General features: G+C 40.7%; 2 protein-coding genes across 2 annotated transcripts; both read left to right on the plus strand.

Annotated features, from left to right (window-relative positions):
- Window positions 1–7,893: 7,893 nt before the first annotated feature.
- On the plus strand, window positions 7,894–19,682 carry prpf6 (PRP6 pre-mRNA processing factor 6 homolog (S. cerevisiae)). Its single transcript, XM_061057190.1, has 21 exons — window positions 7,894–8,118; window positions 9,344–9,506; window positions 9,619–9,737; window positions 9,867–9,945; window positions 10,035–10,211; window positions 11,535–11,663; window positions 11,782–11,876; window positions 11,963–12,119; window positions 12,366–12,528; window positions 13,274–13,392; window positions 13,475–13,693; window positions 14,475–14,597; window positions 14,710–14,831; window positions 14,987–15,125; window positions 15,262–15,381; window positions 16,265–16,441; window positions 16,586–16,719; window positions 17,212–17,303; window positions 17,624–17,738; window positions 17,896–18,022; window positions 18,260–19,682. The coding sequence occupies exons 1-21, from the start codon at window positions 7,931–7,933 to the stop codon at window positions 18,410–18,412; spliced, it is 2,910 nt and encodes a 969-aa protein (XP_060913173.1). The 5' UTR covers window positions 7,894–7,930; the 3' UTR covers window positions 18,413–19,682.
- Window positions 19,683–24,320: 4,638 nt separating this feature from the next.
- On the plus strand, window positions 24,321–26,854 carry aar2 (AAR2 splicing factor). The gene is made up of 3 exons (XM_061057532.1): window positions 24,321–25,118; window positions 25,215–25,444; window positions 25,932–26,854. Exons 1-3 carry the CDS (start codon window positions 24,353–24,355, stop codon window positions 26,097–26,099), a joined length of 1,164 nt encoding a protein of 387 aa, XP_060913515.1. The 5' UTR covers window positions 24,321–24,352; the 3' UTR covers window positions 26,100–26,854.
- The last annotated feature ends 830 nt before the right edge of the window (window positions 26,855–27,684 follow it).

Raw genomic sequence — 27,684 nt, forward strand, 5'->3', positions numbered from 1 at the left:
ACATGCAAACACAAAACACTTCAAATGAATTTAACAGATGTAACGCAAAAAACGCACAATATGTTCGCACTACCAACAGCCAGATTGTGTCAGCTCACATGATGAAAAGGAAGTGTCTTGAGCTTTGAGAGCTCTAGGGAGAGAGAGCTCCTCCTCACAAGACACAGAGACGCTATTGATATTGGTGTGTGGCTTTAGCCTTGCCAAAGCTGGTGTCATGGTGAATGGCTGTCCTTTAGATGGCAGTCTGGAATAACAGAGCCAAATTGGACAGGAAGAAAAACGATAAGAAGAAAAGAGCAGTTGAGTAAAGCTCGGACCAACCTTGGGTGCATCTAAATGCTTGGAAGTTGAAAAGATTTAAAGAGGTTGGATTTCAATAGAACATAAGCTCTCTCCTCTGCCTGTACTTAATCTGACCTGAAAGCTGGAGCTCTTTCAGGTGGAAGTGAAAGCATCTAATGAATTCCCACAGGAAGCTATTTACTCCACTGAGATGAGTGCAGATGATAGAGAGGAATCCACTTTATAGTGTTAAGTTGTGGCCCTGAGCTGTTTTCCTAATCACAGGCCTGGGGGAGTTTTCTCTAATTCTCTGCACATATTGTGAGGTCGGCTTTGAAAAAGCTGTGTCGCCTATCTGCACTTACTTACTCAGTGTGTGAAGCAAAAGATGACAGAACCTATTTGAAAGATATATTCCCTGTGCCACTCCCTGTTCATCACCTCTTGTCTCCTGCTCTGCACCCTGTGGGTTTATTTGCGCCTTTGGGTGTGCGCTGTGTAGTTGTGCTTTTTCTGTGTGTGTGTGTGTGTGTGTGTGTGTGTGTGTGTGTGTGTGTGTGTGTGTGTGTGCATGTGTATGTATGAATGAACATATATGCAGGAGGGGAGGGAGAGATGGAAAGCAGAGCATTCACAATCCCCTCACTCTCTGACGGTGACCTCACTGTTATGCAAATGACCAGAGTTGTCTAAAGCCGGGCTGTGCTACAAACACCAACACTGGCTATGTAGGTTGGTTCAATCAAACCAAACTATCTATATATCTGTGTATCTTTTTTATGTACATACTGCCTGTTTCCTCCAATTGGAAACATAATATTTAGAAAAAATGTAAGAACGTCATCCAGGGCCTGTGGCTGAATGTGTTTCCTTAAGTGCTATAACACAAAAAATGCTCTATTTTTTGTGCTCTATTTTGAAAATGCTCTATTTTTTTGTGTGCATGTGTGTCCCAATAGACTGTCTAAGAAGCGACAAAGCTTCTGTGATGTCACTTTTTGGTTTGTTGACTCCGTTTTGAAGCCTTGTGCTTGGCATTAAGGATGTCGTCATTTTTGATATTTAAAAGAAGGAGTCACAGTTGGTTGATATCGTAGGTGGCCACGCCTGAATGCATACCCTGCTTTACCATATATTTTACTCAAGTTACAAATGGACACCATTCCATATTGATGAAGAATTAAAACTTGCCATTGCTGATAGCTTAAACTCATTAGACAACGTCTCCTTCTTTAATATTGTGTCAATGCCATGTGTCATAGAGTGATAGCAAAGATGATGAAGTAACAAAGTTCCCAACACAGTCGCAACAACAAATGAAAAAAAAAACTGAAATGCCCTTTAAAGTAAAATCAGCAATGTGTCTGTAAGCAGGTAGTTTTAAACATGTGAAAAGACTGGGAACTATGTTTGACTGAGTTGCGGTTTTTGACCGTTATCACGGTTTTCTTAAGCTTCAGTTTGAAGTTTTAATGGGCGGGGCCAAATAGGGTGCTCAATGACGTGATTGGGCCCTTCATGTTTCCAACGTTCTTTGCTAAGCGATATAAAATCAATGAGCTCTGTAGCACATTCGGTTCTTCTCCCGGTCGATTTCCAGTTACGAGAAGTTTCAAGTTAAAGTGCATTTTTGCTAGCTGCCTTCATACCGCAAGTGTATCTTCACTGGATGCCAGAATTTGAAGAACAGCTCACTCTGTTTGTTCAATTTCCCCAAGGATGAAGAGATGAAGAACAGGTGGATTCATTTTGTGAAGAGGTACCACGATGGAGAGCTGGTGGTCTCTAATAACACCCGCCTCTGCAGTGCCCACTTTTCTCCTGAAAGTTTTGTCAACTTTCACCAGAGACAAATTGGCTTTTCGCATAACCGCCTTTGGCTGGTTAGGGTTAGGGTTAGGGTTGTCTCCCTCCCCGACTGTCACCAGCCCACCTGGCAGACACCCGGCGCCTTCACAGACAGCGCATGCCTGTCAGTGAGTGTAAGTTGCCCTTTTTGCTTTATGTTAATTGTTAATCTATATAAAACCTTTTGTTGGCAAGTGAAGTAATATAACATGATTTTATTTCATAGCTAATGTGGTAAAGTTTATGATTATTACCTTTTCTAGGTTGGGGAGAGGGAATGTTGGGTGTAAGATTTAAGTTAGCATCCACCTCCGATCCAATAGGATGGATTTCTTGCATCTGTGTGTAAGATAAAAACAACCGGTCAAATCAACGGGTAATTTTATTTTGGAGGAAGATCTACATAAATGACCGCGTTGCAACATCCGGGGGTTTTCCTAAATCTCCGCTATTAGCACAGATATTGTCGATGTTGAAAAATTTGTGGACGTTTTTCATGAAAAAACGTCTGCTTCAAAAATATAGAACATTTTCAAGAAAACATTTCGGCTTCAAAAATGTTGAAAATGTTCATGAAAAGAAAAATCTCTGGAACTCTCCCCCACAAACCATCTGTGACATTAACTCTCTCCCCACCTTCAAATCACAGCTCAAAGCTCACCTTTGTAGATTAGTGTATTCTGTCTGACCACGCCCTTCTTACTATTGCTGTTTTTGTTCAATGTAGTTGATTGTTTTCTTGTTTTTACTTTACTGCTGTGTCTGTAAAGCGACCTTGAGTGACGTGCAAGGTGCCCAGAAATAAAATGCATTCTTATTATTATTTATTGAAGCAATGGAAGGATACTTAGTCTCATCATCTCTCTGTAAGTAGCCCCCCCTCCCCCCATCTTCATTTCAAATCCCCCTCATGTCTTCAATCTCTTCCTTCTTCGTTTTTTACTGTCCATAACATCATGTTTTTATTTATTCCACTGTCTACATAAGCCAGGTCTTACTCAAATAACAGCTTCAGTCAATCAATCTCATTTAACTGCTCAGCCATCAGGAGACTTTTCATTTTGAAAATATGAAAACCTCTTAGTGCCAGTGTGAGCGTCATGTAAATGCTCTACTTTCTTCTCACCCAGTTTGTAAAACTTCATTCTCATAAAAGGATTTATGGCATGGTAGCAGGAAAATGCTGTGACATGAAGTGAAAATGGAATCGCATGCTATGAAGCATACAGAATACATCAAACATTCATCATGAATGTTGCTGTAAGAGCGCCTGTATTCTTCTATTGTACAAGTCATCTCCCTCAGACTGATGGTAAACCTATTACTGCTTAAGACATTGGAGTGGTATTTGGCACTTCAATCATCCGAATGAGTCATTTCCAACATGTCTGACCCGCATTGACCCACGTATCTCCCCTTCGTCAATGCATTAGTATTCGAAACACAGTATATTAACCATCTTTTTTTCTCCTTTCTACCGTGTCTAAGATTCCTCCCTAGACTTATCCCTGGACCTTCCTCATTTAAAGCTTTGTTGTGGATCAATGAAGATCCATTTGAGCATCTGTTGCCCAAAACGAGTCTGGTTGGCCACTTCTTCAGGAAAGCTCTAATAGCAATTTACTGTCGTCCTTTCCCAAGGACAACTTCCCTTTGTTTCACAATAATACAAACTGCATTATGTGACTTAAATAAACCATTAATCCTCTCAGGACTCTCGACGATGTATGGATAAAAACTTTCCGCACAGTAATTGAGTTTAGCAGGTGTGTGTAATAATGAAAGATTATGATGTCTGAGTCCTATTTTGCCATTTTCTTCCTCCCCCCACATTGTATTGTTAAATATAATTAGCTAAAATTAACTCACAATGCAGCTCAGGCAGCATGAATGATGTGTCTGTGTTCCTTTATGTGTGTAGGTGTGTGTTTGTAGGTAATGCATGAAAGAATATCAATAAACCTGTCATGCCAGCAAATCCATTGCTGTGCTGTTTTTCATGCCAACAGCACATTTCTCTCAGTCAGGGGACTATACGTGGAACATTATGTTATTTTCTGGGATGTTTCATCTGTTAAATCTTTGTATCTGCGTATAGACTGCTCCTTCTTCTGCATCCCTGCTGCTCCACCTACACCCTTTCTTCATCATCCCACTATGGATCCTATCTGCTGTGACAGACAGGACAGAGAGTCCAGCGGTCCTCCCATTCTATCTCGTGTCATGAGCACTGAATAAACAGATGCAATGGAGCCATGCATCCATGCAAACTGGCCCACACATGAATGAATGAATAAACATGCAGATTTTTTTCCATGCTTGCATGGAAATGTACACACTTTGAATTCCAATTAACACAGTTAAAATTCAACTTGTTGTCCGTGCATTAACATTAAAGTAAAAGTAAAGTAACACAAATCAAGGACAATCTCTTTGTCATTGTTTTTCTTCCAAAATGCAATTCTTTCCCAATGAAGTGATTACACTTTGTTTAAAAAAAAAAAGAAATAGCCTTAGACATTAAATGATTGTCTTTCAGCTTCGCTCACCAAGATTAATCACACTAATTGCTTAATGTAATTAATGCTTATTTTTTTTGTCCTCAGTGTAAGAACATTTTCAAATGGGCAGTCAATCATAATCACCATTTCTGTTAATATTTCTGTCACTTCTTTTAAAGACATTGCAGCCCACACTTTGAATAACCAATCAACATTCATGGCAGCCCCTTTTTCATGATACCCGATGATTCTCTGCAAATACTGTCCCCCAGTTAACTTCATCATTCATTTTGTACTGTATATACCCCCTGTTTTAATTTTAATTTTAATTTTAATTTTAATTTTAATTTTAATTTTAATTTTAATTTTAATTTTAATTTTAATTTTAATTTTAATTTTAATTTATCTTATCTATTCTGTTTAATGTGTATTTTTGAGCTTCTTGTCTGTGCTGCTGTAACGCCCGAATTTCCCCTCTGGGGATCAATAAAGTATTATCCTACCCTATACCAAGGTGTCTCTGATGCTTTAACCTCTAAACTTCAGGATCTTCCCTCTACAGTCTGTTTCAAGCTCACAGCTGCTTTTACAGGAGGAAATCACCAAATGTTTTATGGCTGCACATCAAAGGGAATGATTATGGTATGATCTCTGGCGAGACCGCAGTTACTCACTGGACCTCCATGAACCCAGATCAGATATCTTCTGCTGCCACTGACATAAAAACTGTAGAATATATTGGGTATTTTAAATGTGTGGGGAAAGATTTCTGCTTTATGTGTTTATGCATATCGAAATACAGTTCTTGATAAGAAGATATGGTTCTTTATTCATATTTTAACTTGTTGGATGTGACATTGTGGTTGCTGCTTATGTACAGTACTAGTCACAGCAGAGAAAAATGAACTAATCCTTGGGCTAATTTAACCGGTGGACTTGTGTGCTTGGACAAGGATCTTAAGGACTTTTTCATCGTTGACATTGGCCTGTATCACTGATGATTTTAAATCTTTTATGAGACTGACCTGCTCACTCATCCATGGGTTAGCTATGATTTTCATGCAGGCATGTAGTCCATGGTTTTGTTTAATGCTTTTACCGTATTTTACAAATAATGTGACGTCAAGCTGTGCATTATGCCAGTTTCTATATGTGTGTAGAGGTCTTTCAACTAAAATGATCTGATCACTGAAATATTCCCAGGAAAGTGAAAGAGGCTGTGTGTTAGAGATGAAATCAAGGCTGCATCTACTCTTCGTGGTTAAATTGGCCCTCGGCTGTGTAAGCTATATGTGTGCCTGACAGTCCATTTTCATCATAACAGTCTTCTCCCAGGAGTGAAATAATGTCTTCCCTCCAGGCGATGTAAATGAAGAAAAATGTAAAGGCCCGGGCCGAGGCTCAGACTGCGTGTTGAGTTAAAACGTGTTTGGAACTAATTGACGTATGGCTTCATTTCATCTCAAGGGATGAAACCCAGAAATGTCAAGTTAAATTGTAATTACCTTTATTGCCGTCTCCTATCCCATGTTTGAATAGAGACTCTCAGAAATTGATATTTTCACTTATAATTCAAGAGAATTTATTGCTGTAACACAGTTATGTGTCTGCCAGAATTAATTCAAAATCACATGAAATATCTCATTCAGCTCTAAGCAGCTAAATATCCTCTTTGAGGTCTGAACTCTACTTTATAACCTACTCTCACCCAGCCCAGGAAAGTTGGATTTCATGAAAATTGTTTTACCTTGAGGGCAAATACTGATTCTTCAAATCTTGTTCAATACCTAAAATTACAAATCATGGGAGGGTTCATTTGTAAGGGGCAATATGCAAGATTTAGGGCCTGGTTGTTTATCGAATAAAAATGTCAGCTTAGTCGCACATACCATGATTAGGGTTCACAGGTCGATACTCAGGCCAGGGAAACTTAAAGTCTCATAAAAATCTCAAAGAGCATATTATACTGATACATTAAATGGATGGAATTATCAGGCCTTTTATATATCAAGACACCTTTGAGGTTTTCATTAATGCCCTTGAGAAGGAGAATTATGAGGCTTTTACATCGAGGTTAATTTGCAAATGTAACAAAAGTATCCCTAAAATATTCACACAAAATAATAGTATCTAGTAAAAGTATCTTATGAGAAACAATTCTGGCACAAACTACATTGAGAACACAACCCTTCAAGGCCCACTGCCTGCTTTATTGATGCCATATACGACAGCGCTTTTATTTTCCGGGTTGCAGCGCCCTCTTGTGGCTTTCAGTGGAGACATGAAAATAACTTGAAACTTTATAAAAAATCTTTAAGGAATAATTGCAGCCGTACAGTCACAGGTCGGGAGATAAAAATGAAAACGACATAAATATGTGAGAGAGGCTCGGGGTAAGCTCACACAGTATAAGGTTATACATAGATTTTATCACACACCATCCAGACTTCATAGAATGAAACTGTTGAGTGATAACTTGTGTTGGAAATGTCAAACTGAAACAGGAACTTTCCTGCATTGTTTGTGGGAGTGTAGTTTGGTCAGACCTCTCTGGACTCAGGTCATTCATATATTAAGCAGTTGGTTTAAGTCAGAAATTCCTTTTAATCCAGTGTTGTGTTTACTGGGAGACCGATCTCAGATACCTAACATAACCAACACTGGAAAACATCACAGGCCCCACATGTGAAAGAATGACTGAGACAGCATCTTATGAATGTATGCTGAACAGACTCAGTAACAGAAGTTTGGAGAAGGGGTCTCCCTGGGACAGGTTCTGGGACCACATAAGGGTGGATGACGTGTCCAAATCATTTTCAATCTCATCCCTGATAGGATCACCATTCAGATGTATTCCTGATTTTAATTGTCTCTGCTGTGACGAGCATTATTTGCAATAATTTTGATGTATTTTATCTTTTTTATTTATTTATTTATTTTTATTTTTTCCTCTCTGGCCTGCTGCTGTAGTCTGTAGATCTGTGTACTGAAGTCTGCCCTCATGTTTTGTGTAAGCTAAGGGTTGCTATATCCTTGATACCTAAATGTGTTAATGCCATGTACCAAGCCTTTAAAAAGTTCAATAAAAACATTTGAATTCCAAAAAAAAAAAATGAAAACGACACATAATTAATTTCAACAATGTGTTCTTAAAACATCCTAATGACGGTGAACACAAACAGACGCCTGCCTGTCCTGGTGGGGGCGCTGTTACAAACACCATCGTGTGGTAGCTGCTACCGGAAGTGCGACTGTTGTTTATCCGGCAGTTAGCCTCTTGGTTCGTGTGAGCAACGATGGCGAGCGCTTCAGCGAAACAAGCGCCCAAACTTGTATCCAAAACGTCTGCGGGAGGCGCCGGGGCGGCCGGGGCTGGCGGCGGGCCCCCGGTAATACCCCTCGCCTCTCCACTCATGGGGAAGAAGAAGAAGCCGTTTCTGGGGATGCCCGCTCCGCTCGGATACGTCCCGGGACTGGGCAGAGGGTATGCTAACTAAGCTAGGTTGCTATGGTACCAGTAGTTCATACCAGTGACCCGCTGATGCGCAAGAAGCGTGTGTCCGTCCAGTGAAACTGTGGGTTAGAAACTGCATAATAAAACCCGTTAAATGTACAAACCCTCGACTTACCTCGAAGTACTGCTGGGTATCTTTGTTTTAAAGATTGCGTTACCTTGAAATATCTATAAGTGCATTACATATTCTGCTCTACAAAGGCCTGAAGTCATCAGAGTGTAGAACTGAGAAAAATGACTTTAAAGTATTTTTGTTGTCCAGGCAGAATATTGGAAATGTGGCAATTCTTTGTCTTTTTAATGAGGTTATTAATGTTCATAAAAAAATCTTTAGCTCAAACATGACCTTTGACCCTTATTTGGAAGTTACGGTACTCTGCCTTTGCATTGCCTGTACAATAATAAGGCGTCATGCCAAGGACAAAGGCATTAACTTCCATTTGTTATTGAATTTCACTTGGTTGCCTGGTTAAAATAACACAACCAACACTATTTCTTTGCTACACTTTAGTCAAGCTGCTGTGTGTGTCAGAAGTGCTTGATGACGGATATTAAAACAAAGGCATAACACCTTAACTCCACTGCAGTGAAACAGTAACTTCACTTTGATCCGCAGTAAAACAATGACAGAAGACCTTAACTCAGTTTGAGGCAAAAACCCTCATAAGTGAAGTTACTGGACTCTGCCTTGGTTTCTCGAGGGCTTTTGGAAGTTAAGGCAAATACAACCTACTATTTTCTCAAAAGAACAACAACACAATTGACTCAAGATATCTGTCCACATAATTAAACACATCTGTAATGTTCCAAAAATGACAAAAACTCATTTTTGAAAAAAATTGAAGTTACTGCCTTTTGCCTTTTGTAGGGCAGTATTGCATTACTCTGCAATACTTAAAAAGACTGCTTTCTTCTTGCGATACCTCTGGTTCGATTAATCTATTCAAGTGTAGTTTCACTAATCACACAAACATACATATTGTGCAGAAATACTTTATGCTGTAAGCATTCATAATGCCTAGTTCGGAGTAAAATTCAAAGAGCTCATCCATACTGGTGTGTTGTGCTGGGAGACTTAAGGTGGAAATAGGTATATTGCTTAAAGGGGGAGGGAGACGAGGGAATTAATTGCCAGGGAACAAAAGTATTGTAATATTTGTACATTTTTATAATCGATTGAATTATTCTCCTCAAGTGCAACTGGTTTCACCACCCGATCTGATATTGGTCCTGCCCGTGATGCCAACGATCCAGTGGATGACAGACATGCACCACCAGGGAAAAGAACGGTTGGGGACCAAATGAAAAAGAACCAGGATGAAGATGAGGAAGATCTGAACGACACAAACTATGATGAGGTGCCTATGATATTTACATATTGTAGGCCTCACTTCTTGGGGTGACCACACTAAATCTGCCTGTGAGGTCTTTGGTCAGTCTGAACTCAATACCCTGCTATTTTACTTTCAGTTTAATGGATATGCCGGCAGCTTGTTCTCCAGTGGACCCTATGAGAAGGATGATGAAGAAGCAGATGCTATATATGCAGCACTGGACAAAAGGATGGATGAAAGACGCAAAGAAAGAAGGTTGCTATAAAGTCATTTCTCAAATGCAAATAAGAAAACAGGCATAGCATTGTGTTCATGTTTGACCTCCACAGCCTTTTATACTGCACGTGTATGTAACTCTGATTACCATTCTGTGTTTTTTTTCAGGGAGCTGAGAGAAAAGGAAGAAATCGAGAAATACCGTATGGAGCGCCCTAAAATCCAGCAGCAGTTCTCAGATCTAAAGGTACCAAATGGCATTCCTCCCCCCCCAAATCTGTGCCTTCGTCTTCATGTCTTCATGTATGTAACCCACAAGCATTTTCCTGTTCACAGAGAAAGTTGGCAGAGGTGTCAGAGGAGGAATGGCTGAGCATCCCTGAGGTGGGAGATGCCAGGAATAAGCGGCAGAGAAATCCCCGCCATGAGAAACTCACCCCTGTTCCCGACAGCTTCTTCTCCAAACATCTGCAGACCGGAGAGAACCACACCACCGTTGATCCTCTGCAAGGGGTCAGTAATACATGCAACCACACATTCACTTACTCTTGATAGCCACATACAAACTTATTGTTAGGGCTTTCACACTTGTGGAAAACTCCCGAAAAGCTCTTGATATTCGTCATAGGAGCTGTATGTATGAACGCAAACAGACACATTGTTCGCTGGGACTTCACCCAGAGTTTTTCCTGCAAGACACCTAGTATTTTTTCAGTAAGTCTGAGTGAGCTGATGTGAGAACGCAGTAGGATATTATCTGGAGAATTCACCTCGAGCCAATGGGAGGGGGTTAAAGTTTTGTATACTGTGACCGTTTCACAGTGCATGGAGTGTATGCGTGCAATCTCCGTGCAAGTTAATAAAAAACTGCATTATGTTTTCTTCTCGTCAGTATGTTCTTCTGTGCCCTTTTTTGAATTTTTGATTCAGTTGAACTACACGTAGCATTGATTTTTTTAAATTAGCAAAAAAGGCAAATACTGTCATTATAGCGTTGTATAGCAGACTCTTGCTTCATCCACTACTCTCTCGCCTTTTTATTACGTCACGTCTTATCTCAGGAGACCCCCCGCACCCCCTCCCATATGACAGAGGTAGTCTCCCGCTGTGAGGTGCATATATGAACAGTCGGGTGAGGACAGTACCCGGAACAGTCCTCCTGAAATTATCTAGATATTTCCGGGAGTGCAGATGTGAAAACTGCTTGAGACACAGGGTGTAGTTTCGGCCTGCACCAGCAGGAGTCAGAATATTCACTGGAAACTAGTAAAACAAACAACTGTACAATTCCTTTTGCTTTTTTGTCATTATTAATCTGAGTGGAGGTCCATAGTTGTATAGTTCTATACAGTGTGGAACATATCTGATACAGTGGGTTTTTGATAAACGGTAACACTAAATAGATCTAAATGCATTTTAAAACTGCTGCAAGGAAAGCAAAACAGTCCACAACTGTAAAAGGACATATTTCTATGCCTTATCACATGAACTCTCTTTGTATTCAAATGTACAAGTACGGCAACTTGCTTCTTTCTTCTGGGAATCTGTATGCATTGCACAGTACTTAAAGTATAGAGAATGGAACCATGGGCATTTTGTTTACAAATAATACACACACCTTTTGAGTTAACATATATTGCGGTGAGGTGACTACACCATAGTTCTTTCTGGGTTATAGGAGAGGCTTGTTCACTCTTCTGAGGTATCCTTTACAATAGTAAGAAAAATAGTCATTTGATCTATTCCCGTGTTTCATAGGCCTTTTCACTGTGCCATAACAAACTTCTCAAGAGTAGATGGTGCTTCTCCATTACCAACTTTTCTTCTCTTTACTAGCTGGGAGGTCTGAACACACCTTACCCAGGAAGCATGACCCCCGGCTTGATGACACCAGGGACAGGAGAGCTGGACATGAGAAAAATCGGCCAGGCCAGGAACACACTGATGGATATGAGGCTCAGCCAGGTAACTAATAACCATTGTTAAACCATGTTCCATCTTTCATAACAGCTGTTGTTATACAGATACACCAGATTTTTTTCTTCACTCTTACCCGTGTCTGTCTTTTTTTATCTAAACCCAGGTCTCAGACTCAGTGAGTGGACAGACAGTGGTGGACCCCAAAGGTTACCTTACAGATCTCAACTCTATGATCCCCACACATGGAGGAGACATCAGGTAGAAAACAAAAAATGTTGTCGGGTGTGTTTGTGTAGAAAAAGTTGAATTGTGTGACAGTTTTATCTTTGGTTCTGCTTGTCCAGTGACATCAAGAAGGCTCGTCTGCTACTGAAATCAGTGAGAGAGACCAATCCTCATCACCCACCTGCCTGGATTGCTTCAGCCAGGCTGGAGGAGGTGACCGGCAAACTACAGGTGGCCAGGAACCTGATCATGAAAGGGACCGAGATGTGTGTTAAGGTAAAGGATGATTAACACAACTAAGTTAAATCTGTTAAAAACCTGAACTATGTACAAGTAGATATGTGTTATTTTGCTTGTATAAACAAGGCTTGAGTATCGGTTGATGTTATACACAGGTTTCAAGGAAGCAGCATTTTTAGCAACAATAATAAATAAGAGTTTGTCAGTCCGCTTTGCTTGCCGCCAAGCCAGCAGCTAAGCAATGCCCTCCTGTTGATGAAAGTATTTCTCTTTGCCTGCCAGAGTGAGGATGTGTGGTTGGAGGCAGCAAGACTCCAGCCCGGGGACACAGCTAAAGCCGTTGTAGCTCAGGCTGCTCGCCACATGCCACAGTCTGTCCGACTCTACATCAGAGCTGCAGAGCTGGAGACAGACGTCAGGGCCAAGAAACGAGTCCTCAGGAAAGGTAAAGCTCCCATAATACATTGTAACATTAAATTAAAATAGCACAACAACTTAACTTGTTTCCCTTTTTCTCTACATACGTGTTGTCATATTATTTCAAAGCTTGAAGTTGATCTTTGGTCCATTGTCTCATGAAGGCAGCCATACAGAACTCCTAGGATTTCATAAGGGTTACATTTGGCAGCTGTTGTTCTGGCTTCTTATCAAGACCAGACAGCCTATTTGAACCATCATGTCAATGCTCCAACACACACACAGATGCACGCACACACACACACACACACACACCGACCGATATTTCCCAGCAGCATACCCCAATGACAGAGATATATGGGGAGCTTCCTTTTTGGAAGAGAACTCTCTGCCTCTACATGTTCAGCTGACTTTTCGCTACTTTTCATACACAACACTTTGCCTTCCCACCCAGACACTGTTGAAGCCTTCTTTAATTGCAGCATATGCTGTTTGTTTTCGTTTTATGTTTTTTTTTTTTTTTTTACTGAAATGTGAAGGTTCTGCATTTCTTTCTTTTTTTTTACCACTGTGTATGAAGTATTGCCAGACTAAATATCTAGATCTGTGTGTGTTGACAGTATTAACCATTTTGTTCTATTGGTTAAACAGAAAGCATTTAATAGAAGGTGGAAAGATTTACATATTTTTGACACTAAACAGCTGACTGCTGTAAATTACAGAAGGCAATTCCATGAAATGTCTTAACAGTAGTAAAATTGTTATCCAATTAGCTCTGGAGAATGTTTCCAAATCAGTTCGATTGTGGAAGACAGCTGTGGAGCTGGAGGAGCCCGAGGATGCCAGGATCATGCTGAGCAGAGCTGTGGAGTGTTGTCCTACTAGCGTGGAGGTATGCTGATCACATTTTGACCCGCATTAGACATTTCATATAGGACGAAGAGGATCTTACCATTTTGTTGTCTCCTCTCTAGCTGTGGCTGGCTCTTGCCCGGTTGGAGACATATGAAAACGCCCGCCGTGTGCTGAACAAAGCTCGAGAGAACATCCCCACAGATCGGCACATCTGGATTACTGCTGCCAAGTTGGAGGAGGCGAACAGCAACACTCAGATGGTGGACAAGATCATTGACAGAGCCATCACTTCTCTGCGCGCCAACGGTGTAGAGATCAACAGAGAGCAGTGGATACAGGTGTGCTCCTGCTGCTTGTTTCTTTGACATCAGAGTGAGAGAAGAGGGGTTTCTTCAGCTGATTTAGCAGATAACAAAACAGCAGAATCATTTTTTAAGCATTTTTTTATTTTATATTATTTGATGGTGTAACATTTAGAGATTCTGAAGCACATCCAGTGCCACAGAAAAACAATAACTTGTTAAAGTTTTGGATCATAAACAATCTGAATTAAGCTGTGAATTATAAGTCCCAACATGACTGACTTTGCCTTTAAATTTATAAATCTAGGGTGTGGCAACTGCGTCATGAGTTTGTCAGCTCTGATAGTGTGCCAGAGTTCTTTGGCAAGGCTGCTATCCGCTAGTTCCACTGCCAGCACTGTGACTGACACTTTGTTTGGTAAAGTTTCCGGTTGTTTTGCAGTCAAAGGGCTTCGCTGCAGTGCTTCTTTTGACTACCTAGCTAATCCCACCTCTTGTGAGGCGTATGGCTAGCATACTCATTGGAAAACCTAACACTTGATTGTGAATGAAAGCATTTGTTATTTTGTGTTGATCTGTGCTATGTGATTGCTCTTTGCTGAGAGAGAGCTAAAATGACTTTTCATAAGATTAAATGTTGTTCATTTTCTTTTAGTTATCTAGGTTGATTGAGGGATGTCTAACTCTATATTTCAAGTGTGTATTTACTACTACTTAAAAATGGTCTTATTGGGGTCATTGACTGAGCTCTCTTGCCTACTTGTTCTGCGTGCCACCCCCAGCCTCTATCTTCTGAAATGTTTCTTTTGTCCTGCAGGATGCAGAGGAGTGTGACAAAGCAGGCAGTGTCGCTACATGCCAGGCCGTGATAAGGGCTGTCATAGGGATCGGAATTGAAGAGGAGGACTGCAAACACACCTGGATGGAGGATGCAGATAGCGTGAGTACTGATGCAAACATTTTATTCACACAGCGGCATGTTCAGACCCTGTTCGCATACTCTATTGTGTTCAAAGTTTATGTAATGGAGATGTCTGTGTGTTGTGTTTCAGTGTGTGGCCCACGGAGCGTTGGAGTGTGCCAGGGCTATCTATGCACATGCTCTGCAGGTGTTCCCCAGTAAGAAAAGTGTCTGGCTCCGAGCTGCTTACTTTGAGAAAAATAATGGCACCAGGTGACCAAATTTGGTTTCTTAACTTGGCAAAAAGTACTACAAATTTTTGCAGTTGTTGGATAAATCACATTGTAGAGTGTCTATCTTTAACATTCTGCCTTTTCCTCTTTTCTCTCATGTGCACATTCAATTTCTCTTGTCACTGTATCTCTCAGGGAGTCTTTGGAGGCTCTCCTCCAAAGGGCTGTGGCTCACTGTCCCAAAGCAGAGGTTCTGTGGCTGATGGGTGCCAAGTCCAAGTGGTTGGCTGAGGATGTGCCTGCAGCAAGAAGTATCCTCGCCTTGGCCTTCCAGGTGAGGATGATGTATCTTAAACCTTTGACGTGTTTCTAAGCAGCGTCCATAACAACAATTGATCTAATTCTGTCTTTCTCTGCCCTTCTGGTTCTCCACCCATCTCTGTTTTGGTACTTTTCATTTTCCTCTGTAGGCTAACCCGAACAGTGAAGAGATCTGGCTGGCTGCTGTCAAGCTGGAGTCTGAGAATAATGAGTATGAAAGAGCCCGTCGACTGCTGGCCAAGGCTCGCAGCAGTGCCCCAACAGCCAGGGTGAGTGTGTGACTGAGACAGTGTGGGATTAGAGATGAACAGATTGCCCTATTTCAAACTATCATAAGGATCCAATGAAACATAGAGATATGTGCAAATCTACTGCACGGCTGGATAGAAGTTGAAAAATGGCCGCAGGTTTAAAGGAATGTTTGTTAATCCAAACCTTCTCCAGAATGCCCTAGGATATGAAGTGTTTGGTATTTCTTAAATAATCAAACAAACCCTTGCTTCCCTAACTTGAATTTGAACTAATTTGAACTGTCCTGTTATTTTACTCTCAGACTATCCTTCCCTGACCCTTTGTGCTGGTACAAACTTTTTGTTTTTCCTTATGTAATGCTGGTTTGAACAGGGCTTTGACCCAGGTTTTATGGAAGGCTGAGTGTTTAACAGCAAGTTAATAGTGCATTGTTCTTGAAGTATCTTCTACAGGCGTGCTGTGACTCTCAGGTTCAGGCTTGTAGCTTTTCTACACCTCAAAACACTCAACAGTTGTCAGGCCGACAGATGCTGTTAGCACTGCTCTCAAACTATCACTGTCTCTATCAGGCCACGCTCCCTTTGGATATCTCTATTGTATTTGCTGACAGATGTGGGGATTAGAGCCTGTTTTTTTTTTATTGCATGTACTGATTGTCTTGTCTGATGAGACTTCTTATGGTGTAACTGAAGCAGCTGAGGTTATGCACTCTGATGATGGTATTTGACACATTTAAAAGCCATTAAGGTATTTGTGTTGGATAAGGTGTTGCAATAAAAGCATTTTAAAAATGTCAACAATTTGTCCACAATTTGAATATATAACAAGCCAAATAACTTTTGGAGGGTAGTCGGTGGGTCAACATATGTTTTTGTCTGTGTGTGTTTGTAACCTCTGTAGGTATTCATGAAGTCGGTGAAGTTGGAGTGGGTGTTGGGAAACATTGAAGCCGCACAGGAGTTGTGCACAGAAGCCCTGAAACACTACGAGGACTTCCCAAAGCTTTGGATGATGAGAGGCCAGATAGAAGAGCAGTGTGAGAACATGGACAAGGCCAGAGAGGCCTACAACCAAGGGGTGAGTCAGGGGGAGTTTTTGATTAGGTGCAGAAACCAAAAAAATCTAGAGGGCCAATGAAAGTTGAGTTTTGGTTCTTTGTGTGTGTGTGTGTTTGAGATGAAAATGAGTGTTTCCTAATGACTGACTTCTTATTTACTGTAGTTGAAAAAATGCCCCCACTCAGCGCCCCTGTGGCTACTGCTGTCTCGACTTGAAGAGAGAGTGGGACAGCTAACCAGAGCCAGAGCGATCTTGGAGAAGGCCCGACTCAAGAACCCCCAGAGTCCTGAGCTATGGTGAGAAAATACACTACTGAGTGACTGTGGGGAGACACTTATGTGCAAAAGAAGGAGAGAGTGGAATGTTACATTAAAATATGTCCCCTGTGTTATATAAAATGAAATTAATCTTTCTGCTCAATTCTCTTCATGTTCTGAGCATTTACAAATATTTGCTATGGCATTTCAGTGTATTTACTTGTTCTTTCCTTTGTGAATGGAGTTTTGCCTCAGTATGAACAGAGTTTAAATTACAGATTTGTCAATTGCACATCTTTTTATTTTTGTAGTAGTGGTTACTATGCTTTTCAAAACTAGAAAAGACATGCCATATGTGGTTTCACAATATTTACTCAACATTCTTTTTTCTAAAAATCAAACACACCGGCTTGGATGATGTTGAATTAAAACCAAGATACGCTCAGTCATTACTCAAACATGGCGAAATAAAACTAATCCAGTACATTTATCTTTTGCATCTAAATTTGTTTGTGTCGTCATACCGACCAGGTTGGAGTCAGTGCGGCTGGAGTTCAGGGCTGGACTGAAGAACATCTCCAACACACTGATGGCCAAAGCGCTGCAGGAGTGTCCCAATTCAGGTGAGAATACATTCCTGCAGTTGTCTTAGAAGTAATGTAAAGTTTTTATACTTTGTTAACTAAGGGATTTGAAGACACCTTGTCGGGCAATTCCTTTTCTCATCCCGAAGACTAGACAGGATGTCTGCTGGTCTTTTTTTTTTTTTCCTTTATCAACAATCTAATCAAAATACCAGACCTAATAGACCTTGGTTTGGAGAATTTCTATTCTGGAATCCTACAGGTTATGCACACAGTTGTTTTTTGCTTATTTATTGCTCAATGTATTTTCATACACTCAAACACTCCATTTCACCTCCCTCCCTTCTTCTCCCTGCTAGGTAACCTGTGGGCAGAGGCTGTGTTTTTGGAGGCCAGGCCCCAGAGGAAGACTAAGAGTGTGGATGCTTTGAAGAAATGTGAACATGATCCCCATGTCTTACTCGCTGTTGCAAAGTATGACAGCGACTTTTTTCCACAGCCGTACATTTTTATTCCCAGTAATAAATGCAAACCTTAGTTTTGTGATATTTTAAACATTATTAAACAGGTTGTTAAACATTAAATGCACTTTCGTTGTGATTTTAAATGCAATCTTGTTCACTTGTTTTAGGTTGTTTTGGAGTGAGCGTAAGATCACCAAAGCCAGGGAGTGGTTCCTAAGAACAGTAAAGATTGAGCCAGATCTTGGTGATGCCTGGGCACTCTTCTACAAATTTGAGCTGCAGCATGGCACAGAGGTAAGGCTCTTATTAGAAGTATTTCATGTCCATTCATCAAACTATGGTTTTATGAATTGTGTATGCAGGACTGAAGTGTCTATAAATATGTGCCGTTACACTTACCAACTTTAAAGCACACATCATTACTTTCTATTCACAAAGTTGGTTGTCGCTCCCAAAGACCTGCATCTTTGTGTGTGACTTGTGGATCCATTGGATTATGGGTATCTAACCTTACTACTTTGAATCCATCAGGAACAGCAGGAAGAGGTGCGCAAGCGGTGCGAGAATGCTGAACCCCGCCATGGAGAGCTGTGGTGTGCCGAGTCCAAACACGTCCTGAACTGGCAGAAGAAGACAGGAGAAATCTTAGCGGGGGTAGCCAGCAAGATCAAGAACACCTTTTAAGACTATTTGGACTGAACACACCTGGAGGACTCTGGCAGTCACAAGTCTAGGAGGAATCAGCTATGGACATGCTCTACTGTTGTTCTCCATGAGGAGTGTCCCCTCTGTGACAGATACAAAGTACCCACACATACCCCTTACTTTGATGTTCTGGTGGACTGATTTAAATCCAACTTTTTTCTTTTTACAAAAAAAAATGTAATGTTAATTTGAAAACAATTCTCTCTCTACAAATGAATAATTTAGTACAAATATAAAACCCTAAGTAATCTGCTGAACAGCATAAGGGTTTGGAGGATCAGCGGGACAGTCAGTCCTCAGATGAATTTAGGTGTCTCACCTTAGATTTATCCACCCCAGTAAATAATATTGCAGTTTTAATGCCGTTCCTGTGTGGGTTTGACTTCATATTTGAGTTATCCATCTTACCAGGAAATAAACCTTCTCCTAAATCAGCTTGCAGACTGCTCGAGGTTGCCCTCTGGAAATACATTGTATATTTTGCTTCAGTCATGTCACCCTCTGTCTTCAGAAGGCCACTAGAGTTAGAGAACACTCCCCACAGGATGTGGGTGTCATCGGTACTTTGGTGTGGGGATGATGTATCCCTCGAGCTGTGATTGAATACTCTTGTCCTTTAAAATGTAGTTTTTTATGATAACTTACATTTGTTCTCACTAGACCAACAATCGTCTTTGACTTTGTTTCAGTCTACTACATGCATTTAGGCAAAAACTAGCTCAGATTGAAAAAGATTATTTTACAACAGTTGAATGCTATAAAGCTGCACCATGTGAATCATCCTGTCAACGTTTTTTTGTTTGATTCATTCTGTTCCTGAAGACACAGGCCTCTATCGTTTGGCCATGATGTTTGTTTGATGTGGTATTTTACCATTTTTAAATACTACAAGGCAATTAGTTCTTTTGTTTTATATTTGTACTGAGTTAAGAATGATTTGTGTTGGCATTGTTTTCACAATGTGCAACACAAACATTAAAAAAAAATAGCAGGTATGAGAGTAAACACTTCAGTCTCTGATGTGAGAGATATACACATGCTGAGTCTGTAAAAACAAACATTTTGTATTTTTCGTTCTTGTCTTAACCTCCACTATTCCCTGACAGTTAGTGTGGAAATAAACTCCTGGTCAGGGACTATTACATGATTTTTCATGTCCTAGTATAAACTGTTTTTTTACTTTGCCGGAATTGTGTTGAAATACTTTGCAGGCATCCAATAAACAAATGACGTCGTTTATTTCACCATTCACTGTTATGACAACACTTTGATATTCTTTGTGTGTCACATTTAATTCTGTGTCCCCACTTTCATTCTATGTGAGCTGTAATTTTCCAGATATTTCAGTCCAACACATGGACTCATCCTCTCGAACTTTAGTTCCCATGCATGGTCAGCATTTTGGTTTTACTGTAAGATTTACATGTGACTTTATAGCTCTTGGTAAATTCGACTCACTTTATTATCACTTTATTGTCTCCTCATGAAACCTCTGACACCTGTTTCCTGTAAATTCATTTAAAGCTAAGACGACTTTCTTGCACAATGTTTGTTCGTTTTAATGAGTAATAATGACAAAAAAAAAACATCCTCCAAGCCTGAGTATCATGTTTCACCAGCGAAACCGAAAGGATGGAGGTGAGTAATTGATTGCAGATGTTTTCCTCGACTTGATCGGACTAGAGTTTGGTGAAACCCTAAACTCAGCGCCACCAATCCATGACAGGGAAGGAAATCTGAGCATCAATTACTCTGGTGATGTCTGAAACCACGCCACACCAAATCGGATATCCACCCATCTACCCGAGAAAGTGTAGAAATACTGATTCAACAGGGGCTTCGATACAATGAACGCGTTCGGATCCGGAGTAATTCTTTGGGTCCTTCTGCTACTGATCGAGATGGATTCACTTGTCTGAGGATTCTGCAGTAGATCATGATAAATGGTAAGTGTGGGTTTAGTTACTGGTGCTTTTTTTTAAGCAACAGGTGGGTTGTTAACGTTGATAGTTTCGCTGTGCATGGCATCCGTGCGTCCGAGTATTTAGGAGCCAATTCTCTTAATTTTGTGATTATTGTTTCCCTACGTCGTTAAAGTGAGTTCATCTTTGCTTTTCTGACCCCTATCTCTTCTAAAGTGTCTGACTGGAACTCTACTTCGTAATTTCCTGATGGTTCTCTTGTTCACCAACTCTTGTGGTAAACGTAGATGTAACTACACAGAAATACTGGGCTCATACAGAGAGATCATCTTCGTTGAGCTGCAGAATCTGGTATGAGAATTTTGCTCCTCTTCATGATATGTGCGCTTCTTGTGTGATTTTAAAAGAGGCCCTTTTTCTTTATCCATGTCTTTGCTCAAATTAAGACCTCTGGGGTGGATGTCAGACTTTTTTTGTGCATCAGTTGCAACTATAATCATACATTGCAATGTGCAATGGTTGATGCTCTTCCCCTTTAAAATGTTGTAAATGGCAATTTACTTCTACTTTAAATAGATCAGTATGTTTTTTTTTTGTATGTGTGCAGAATTTGACTGCCTCACCCAATACCTCCAGAGACAGAGACATCTGTGCATCAGGAAAGGTAAGATGCATGACCGTATGAGCGCTTCCAGCACCATGGACATGGTAATAATGACTGACACAAGTCTAATTTGATGTAGGCTATTGTGTGTTTCAAAAGATCTTGACGCATAATGTAACAGCCTTGGGTGAAACAAAGGTTTGCAAAATAAAAATAGGAGGTGTGGTTTCAATTTGTTGGACAAAATTATCAACAGACAAGCATGTGCTATTTTGAATGCTTTTTGATTCTTTTCTCTTTTTTTTTTTTTTTACTTTTTGGGCTACTGTCCTATGGCAGGCACGTCGCATCTTGGTTTCCATCTTTGGCACGACACAGCAGATGGGGTGTCAGAGGAGTGGGAAGCAGCTGTCTGACCTGGAGAAGCCACTGAAGAGGATGGAGCAGCTCATCATTCGCAACTGTAGCCCTGAGTATCTGGTGAGGAAAATGACTATTGCAGTGTATATTAATTCCTTTTGGTAAACAGTTGTATTTTTATTTCCCAAACCAACGTAAAAACTACAAGCACAGAAAAAAGATAACTCAATCATAACCACTTGTCTCATGCACACAATAACAATTTTATTTATTATTTAAATAATTTATCCTAAATAATTTGATCTAGACAAGGCCAGAACAGAACATTGGAACAATTGCTGACATATTCTCTGTCTGGTTCTTTGCTTTCAGGGGGAGAGAGCCTCTTGTTCTGCAGTCCAGAAAATACGGGGGAAAAAGAGAAAGAAGATCAGGTTAATCAAAGTTATCAAGTCACTGATCACTTGTTGGCAAAAACTTCAGACTGTCTTGGTGCTCTCAAACTAGGAAATGATGTGTCTTCAACTTTCTTAAACTCTTGCTTCTTTCCCATGAAGGTATAAGGTTACCCATGACCATTTACCCACTGTGTCTGTTTTTTCAAATCCACTGTAACCGTTTACTGATGTCAAGTTCTCTGTTTTTGTGTGTTAAAACAACAACCAACTTTGAATTACAGGATTGCTTCTTGTGTACCACAGATAAGCTAAAAATGTCTGCATTAAAATACTTTCAGAATATGCACATTTTCCAGAGTCTTTTTTGTTTAGTTTCTTAAGCCATATGTTCGCATACCCAGGAAATGTTCTTCTGGCAGTTATGTTTTTTAGCATATGCTATATAATAAAAACACTACTTTAAATGTCTGATTTCTACTTGTAGGAGATCTTATGAAAGGCACAGTACCATGGGTATTGTATTTTTGTTATATAATATATGGCATTATGGGTGTGGTTTCTATTAAGCCCCTGAAGTCCCAAAGAGTTAAATAAAAAAAATAAAAACGTGTGCACACAGGTTAATATCTTATTATGTTGCGGGCACAAAATATTAACTTGTGCACACAAAATATTTTTGTATTACTTTTTGGGACTCCGTATAGGTTTCAACTACTGTAGACCTGCTGTAGACATATTTGTCTCTTTATTTAATTTAATTATTTTTTATTTAACCTTTATTTAACCAGATAAATAACCCATTGAGATCAGGATCTCTTTCACAGGGGTGACCTGGCTAAGAGGGCAGCAGCACACGACAATTTACAATGTGCAAATTGATTTACAGATAAAGTGCAGAATCTTGATCACAGATTACAGTTCAGAAACACAGGCACTGTCCAATTGTCTCGCGTTGTTTATCTTTTAAGATCGAGCCAAAGGCTTCAAGCGAAATGAGCTCCGCCATTTTCAAGTCATTTTGGAGAAAGTTCCATGCGGTGGGAGCAGCAAAACTAAACGCTCTTTTCCCGAGCTCAGTGCGGACACGAGGCACAGACAGTTTAAAGACATCACAGGAACGCAAAGCATAGTGACTTCTGGTTCTTTGAAGGTATGAACATCAATAAGAAGGCACCAAACCAAGAAGAGCTTTATAAATAAGCTTCAGCCAGTGTATATGTCTGCGCACCTTCAAAGATGGCCAATCTGAGTTAGTGTACAGGTCACAGTGATGAGTGAACTGAAGCGTCTACAACCAGTCCAAAATCTCAACGCACAGTGAGACACGGTGTCCAATGACTGTAAACATTTGGCCGAGGCGCCAATGTACAGTACATCTCCATAATCCAACAAAGGAAGAAAGGTTGATGAAACAAGAAATTTCCTTGCTCCGAGGGAAAAGCAGGATTTATTTCTGTAATAAAATCCCAACTTCACCTTAAGTTTAGAGGCCAAATTTAAATTGGCAATATGTGATTTAAAAGACAGATCACACTCAAGAATAAATCCCAAGTACTTGTAGCGTTTGACAAGCTCGATTCCATTTCCTTGAGAAGTTCAAATCAATGGGACATTTGTTGTTTCTCCACTTAAATGTGAAAACAACATGAGCTTTGTTTTATCAATGTTTATGACCAACCTTAGTTCCCTCAAACGAGACTGGACAACATTGAAAGCTAACTGTAGAAACTCAAAAGCCTGTGCAACAGATGCTGAGCAACAATAGATGATAGTGTCATCAGCATAAAAGTGATACAGGGCATTTGATAAAATTTTCACACATGTTATTGATATAAATGGAAAATAAAATAGGTCCTAGTATCGAACCTTGGGGCACAAAATTATTTTTAGATATTTTAAATGGAATCAATATCCTACAATAAGGCATCTGAAAGGGAGATAATAAAAGAAGTTCAGATAACTTTTGGTGATAAATAACAATTAACTGATTAAAAATACAAAACTACACTCTTAACGCTATACATTTTAATAAAGATAAACTTTAGTATAGAAACGTAAAAATATAGCTGATAATGTTAAATCAAGTTGATGATTTTTGGTTTGAGTTAACAATTGTTCTTAAAGTAACAATGTAAGACCCATAAACTGTAAAAAAAAAAAAAAAAAAAAATTACTTTTAACAGAAGACCCAGGAAAGACTTCGTTGATAAAGCCCTCATTACTAAGCGGAACGTTATTACAGCAGCACTTTTTCCGTCCGGAGCAGAAGACGTGATGCACAGCTTCAAATGAACGATGTCATAACGACACGAAATATCAACAACTAGCAGTAGAAGGTATCGTTTATTTACGCCTCACTATCAAATCTATTGTACACATACACGTTTGAAAACGGCTTATTGAGACGGCTTATTTCCCGTATATGTTTTGTGTGTTGTGTTTTAAGGACATAATAAACCCGCATTTATCCAAAACATTCCCATAGACGGAGCCTCGGTCGTGCACGTTTCTACCCAATGTGCTGATCATGTACACATCTCGTTAAGTAGTTACTAAGCGTAGTTCACTCCTTGGTCGTCTGCTGTGTGTGTTAGTCGGACAGTTTTAAGTCAAGAAGCCTTTTGTCAGAGCTGCCATGGCGTCCAGCAGCACCGTAGACATGGACCCAGATGTTGCCCGGAGGCTGTTTGAGGAGGGAGCTACCCTGGTGCTGCTCGGGGTTCCTCTGGGCACAGAGCTGGGGATTGACTGCAAGAGTTGGCAGGTCGGCCCCCGCTTCAAGGGTGTGAAGATGATCCCCCCGGGCCTGCACTTCCTCCACTACTGCTCTGTAAACCAGCCGAGCTGCGGAGGAGAAATCGGCCCCAAAACAGGACTTTTCCTCAATCTGAAACCCAGGCAGATCTTGTTGGCGAACTGGGATCCCAAAGAAGAAGATCTGGACTTCGGAGTCTCCCAGAGCGAGGAAGAGGTGAGTCGCATCAGGGCAAACCTGCAAGACCTGGATCCTCACCTTGGTCCCTATCCGTATGAGGTGATGAGGAAATGGGTGTCCCTCACTGACCGTCTGAGCGAGGAGGTGGCCAATAGTCTGCAGCCACTTTCAGGGCGAATATGCGCCTTCAGTGACGTTATTCCTGAGCTGCAAATGAAACACACCAAAGACAGGGCAGAGCAACCGAGGAACGACACGGCTTGTCAGAGCATGAAAGAAGGACTTGACAGGCTCCCCAGGATGAAACCGAGGGAGGGGACAGAGCTGCGATTTTCCGTTATCCCCGAGAAGACCTACCCTCCGGGGGCTACGCCTGCCGAGATCACCCAGTGCAGCCTGGACCTCAGCTATGCCCTGGACACTGTGCTTGAGAAGAACCATGACCTGCAGCCCCTCAACCTGCTAGGTATGTGTTCAGTATAGTATTTAAAGACCGTCACATTATCACATTTTCTGTATAAAAAAAAAAATATACCCCAATTCTGTTTCTCTCTCCTGTCAGGTGAGCTGCAGTTTGCCTTCGTGTGCTTCCTGATTGGAAACGTCTACGAGGGCTTCGAGCACTGGAAGCGTCTCCTCGCTCTGCTGTGTCGGTCAGAGGAAGCGATGCGAAAGCGCAAGGAGCTCTACCTGGGGCTCATCGCTGTACTTTACCATCAGCTCGGGGAGATCCCGCCGGACTTCTTCGTCGACATCGTGTCTCAGGACAACTTCCTCACGTCGACGTTGCAGGTAGACGCTTCGTTTCAGCGGCAGCGAAACTTCAAAGTAGATACGAAGAAGGAGTAAAAGCATAGAGTGTACAAAGATCAGGATGCACTGATAGAGACATGTTCATGTGTCGAGTGAACGTCTTTGTGCTGAAAAATTGGAAATAATATGATGCTGTTTTTAAGGCCAGTGACCTTCTCCATTGCTGCTCTGTTGGGAATGTATTCCACTGATACATTTTTGAAATACGAGCAAATGTATCATTTCAAAGATCAGGGGTCCTACTTCTTAAATGTGTCAAGAGAAGCAGGGAGGTCCCATTAATCCTGAATTTCCTTCTTTTTGATAATATTTCATTACCCAAGAAAGAAATCTTATCTTTGATTTGCTTTGAGAGGAATGGATGGAGATCTGTCTTAGCCTGTTAGGAACTCCCAGGAGTTTTTTTTTTACTACAGTTGTAGATGATTAACTTGGTTGACTTCTCCCCCCCCCGCCCCCCCCGCAGGACTTTTTCCAGTTTGCCAGTGGACCCGGTGTGGATGGAACTCTACGGAAGAGAGCAGAAAAGTTCAAAGCTCACCTGACCAAGAAGTTTCGCTGGGACTTTGATGCTGACTTGGACGACTGTGCTCCTGTGGTGGTGGACCTCCCTGAAGGTGTCACAGTTGACTGACACCCTTATATATATATATATATATATATATATATATAGACTCAGACTCAAGTGTATGTGCTGGAACCGAACAGGAAATGATCTGACACTGAAGAAGAGCAGAGAAGCCTCATATTCAACACCTGATCCACTGCTGAGGTTCCATAGTTCTCCAACTGGAAACATGCTGTTTGAGTCACACCAGTAGTTTTCTGAAAGTGTGTTAAAGGTGTAACAAGTGGCCTTTAAAACATCTTAGTATATTTCTTATTACACAACAGTTAGTTCTGACCGATTTACTGATTGAACAAGAGGCATTCCAAGTGCTGCTATAGAGTTCGACATCACTGGGACTGTTCACAATGTGAACCACTGCCTAAGCCGGGTGTTCTGAAGACAGTAGGGTAACATTATATCCGTATTAGTCTAGCTGGAACCCCTGAACCACAATACAGACTTTGACCTGCTGCATGTTAAATCAAAACATACATATAAATGTTCATCAAACTAAGTAGCTGCTCGGTGGTATCCATGTACGCAAACAAATAGCCAAGATGTTTTGGTTGCTTGGCAACAGTTAAATCTCGGATAAGAGAAAAGAGAATTTTTTTTTTTTAATCTTCTATGATTTGGTCTTTGAACTGTTATATAAAAAGTAATATCATACTCAAGGTCGAGATATTCAGTACATCGCTCCCTCTAGTGTGATATGCTTTATTTATACTTTGTACCATGTTGTTAAGAAAGCAAATGTGTTAATAAAGTCATCTGAAGTATTGAGTCGTCTGAAGTGTTGAGTCGTTGTTCTGCAGTAAAGCTAAAGACAGTGGCGCCCTCTGGTGGAGGTTCACTCTAAGCTCAGCAAGCAAGTTGTCTCATCTTGCTTTTTCTGTTATGAAACATCAATTGCAACACACATTATGCTTTAATGATTAATCCACCACCTATTTTTTTTCCCACCTTACTGAAGTTGTTTGGACACGTGATATTAAGTCAGAACTGCATAGATGAAGATATAAAAGTTTGACCCATGCAAAATCTAAAATCAGAAGGATTGCAGAATTTTCTCCAGAAGAAAATATTATTGAAGTGTGTAACTTTAGTGATGATGCTTTGTATGGATACATCTCTTCATGGCCACATTGAAAGCAAAGTAACACACATTTCAAGCCTTAAAGAGCCATGTCTTTCTCCACCACTAGATGGTGTTCATGAGCTTTTATGTGATAAGATTTACAGCTTTGTGTCTCGAGCTAAGAATCTGAGAATATAGCGTTTGTACAAATCTGCGTTCATACAGACAAACTGAAAGATGTTTCCGAGCTGGGAAAAACCCTGTTCTGGATGATACCGGCTGTGGGTCCTGAGTCCAGCATGGTGATCAGGGTGGAAATCTGTAAGCTTTGTCTGAGTGCGGATGATTTGTGGAGACTAACAGGTGGAGGGAGAAGTGTTGAGTGCACATGACAACCGGATCAACTGCGTAACATCATTATGTGCGATGAATTAGCTGTGTGTGAGAGTGTGTGTGTGTCACTTTTCAGGCAGTGATTGATGGGACAAACCTTGTGTTCTATCCCCTCTGCCCTTCATGAACCCTCTTTTG

This window comes from Labrus mixtus, chromosome 15 (genome assembly GCF_963584025.1).
Source record: "Labrus mixtus chromosome 15, fLabMix1.1, whole genome shotgun sequence".
Classification (NCBI taxonomy): Eukaryota; Metazoa; Chordata; class Actinopteri; order Labriformes; family Labridae; genus Labrus; species Labrus mixtus.

What these genes read in the sequence shown, in the direction of transcription:
- prpf6 (XM_061057190.1), top strand. Translation starts at nt 7,931, where the DNA reads ATGGCGAGCGCTTCAGCGAAACAAGCGCCCAAACTTGTATCCAAAACG. An exon ending in GAAACGAGTCCTCAGGAAAG is followed by an intron (nt 12,529 to 13,273) that starts GTAAAGCTCCCA and finishes TTATCCAATTAG; the next exon opens with CTCTGGAGAATGTTTCCAAA. An exon ending in GGATGGAGGATGCAGATAGC is followed by an intron (nt 14,598 to 14,709) that starts GTGAGTACTGAT and finishes GTTGTGTTTCAG; the next exon opens with TGTGTGGCCCACGGAGCGTT.
- aar2 (XM_061057532.1), top strand. Translation starts at nt 24,353, where the DNA reads ATGGCGTCCAGCAGCACCGTAGACATGGACCCAGATGTTGCCCGGAGG. An exon ending in GCAGCCCCTCAACCTGCTAG is followed by an intron (nt 25,119 to 25,214) that starts GTATGTGTTCAG and finishes CTCTCCTGTCAG; the next exon opens with GTGAGCTGCAGTTTGCCTTC. An exon ending in TCCTCACGTCGACGTTGCAG is followed by an intron (nt 25,445 to 25,931) that starts GTAGACGCTTCG and finishes CCCCCCCCGCAG; the next exon opens with GACTTTTTCCAGTTTGCCAG.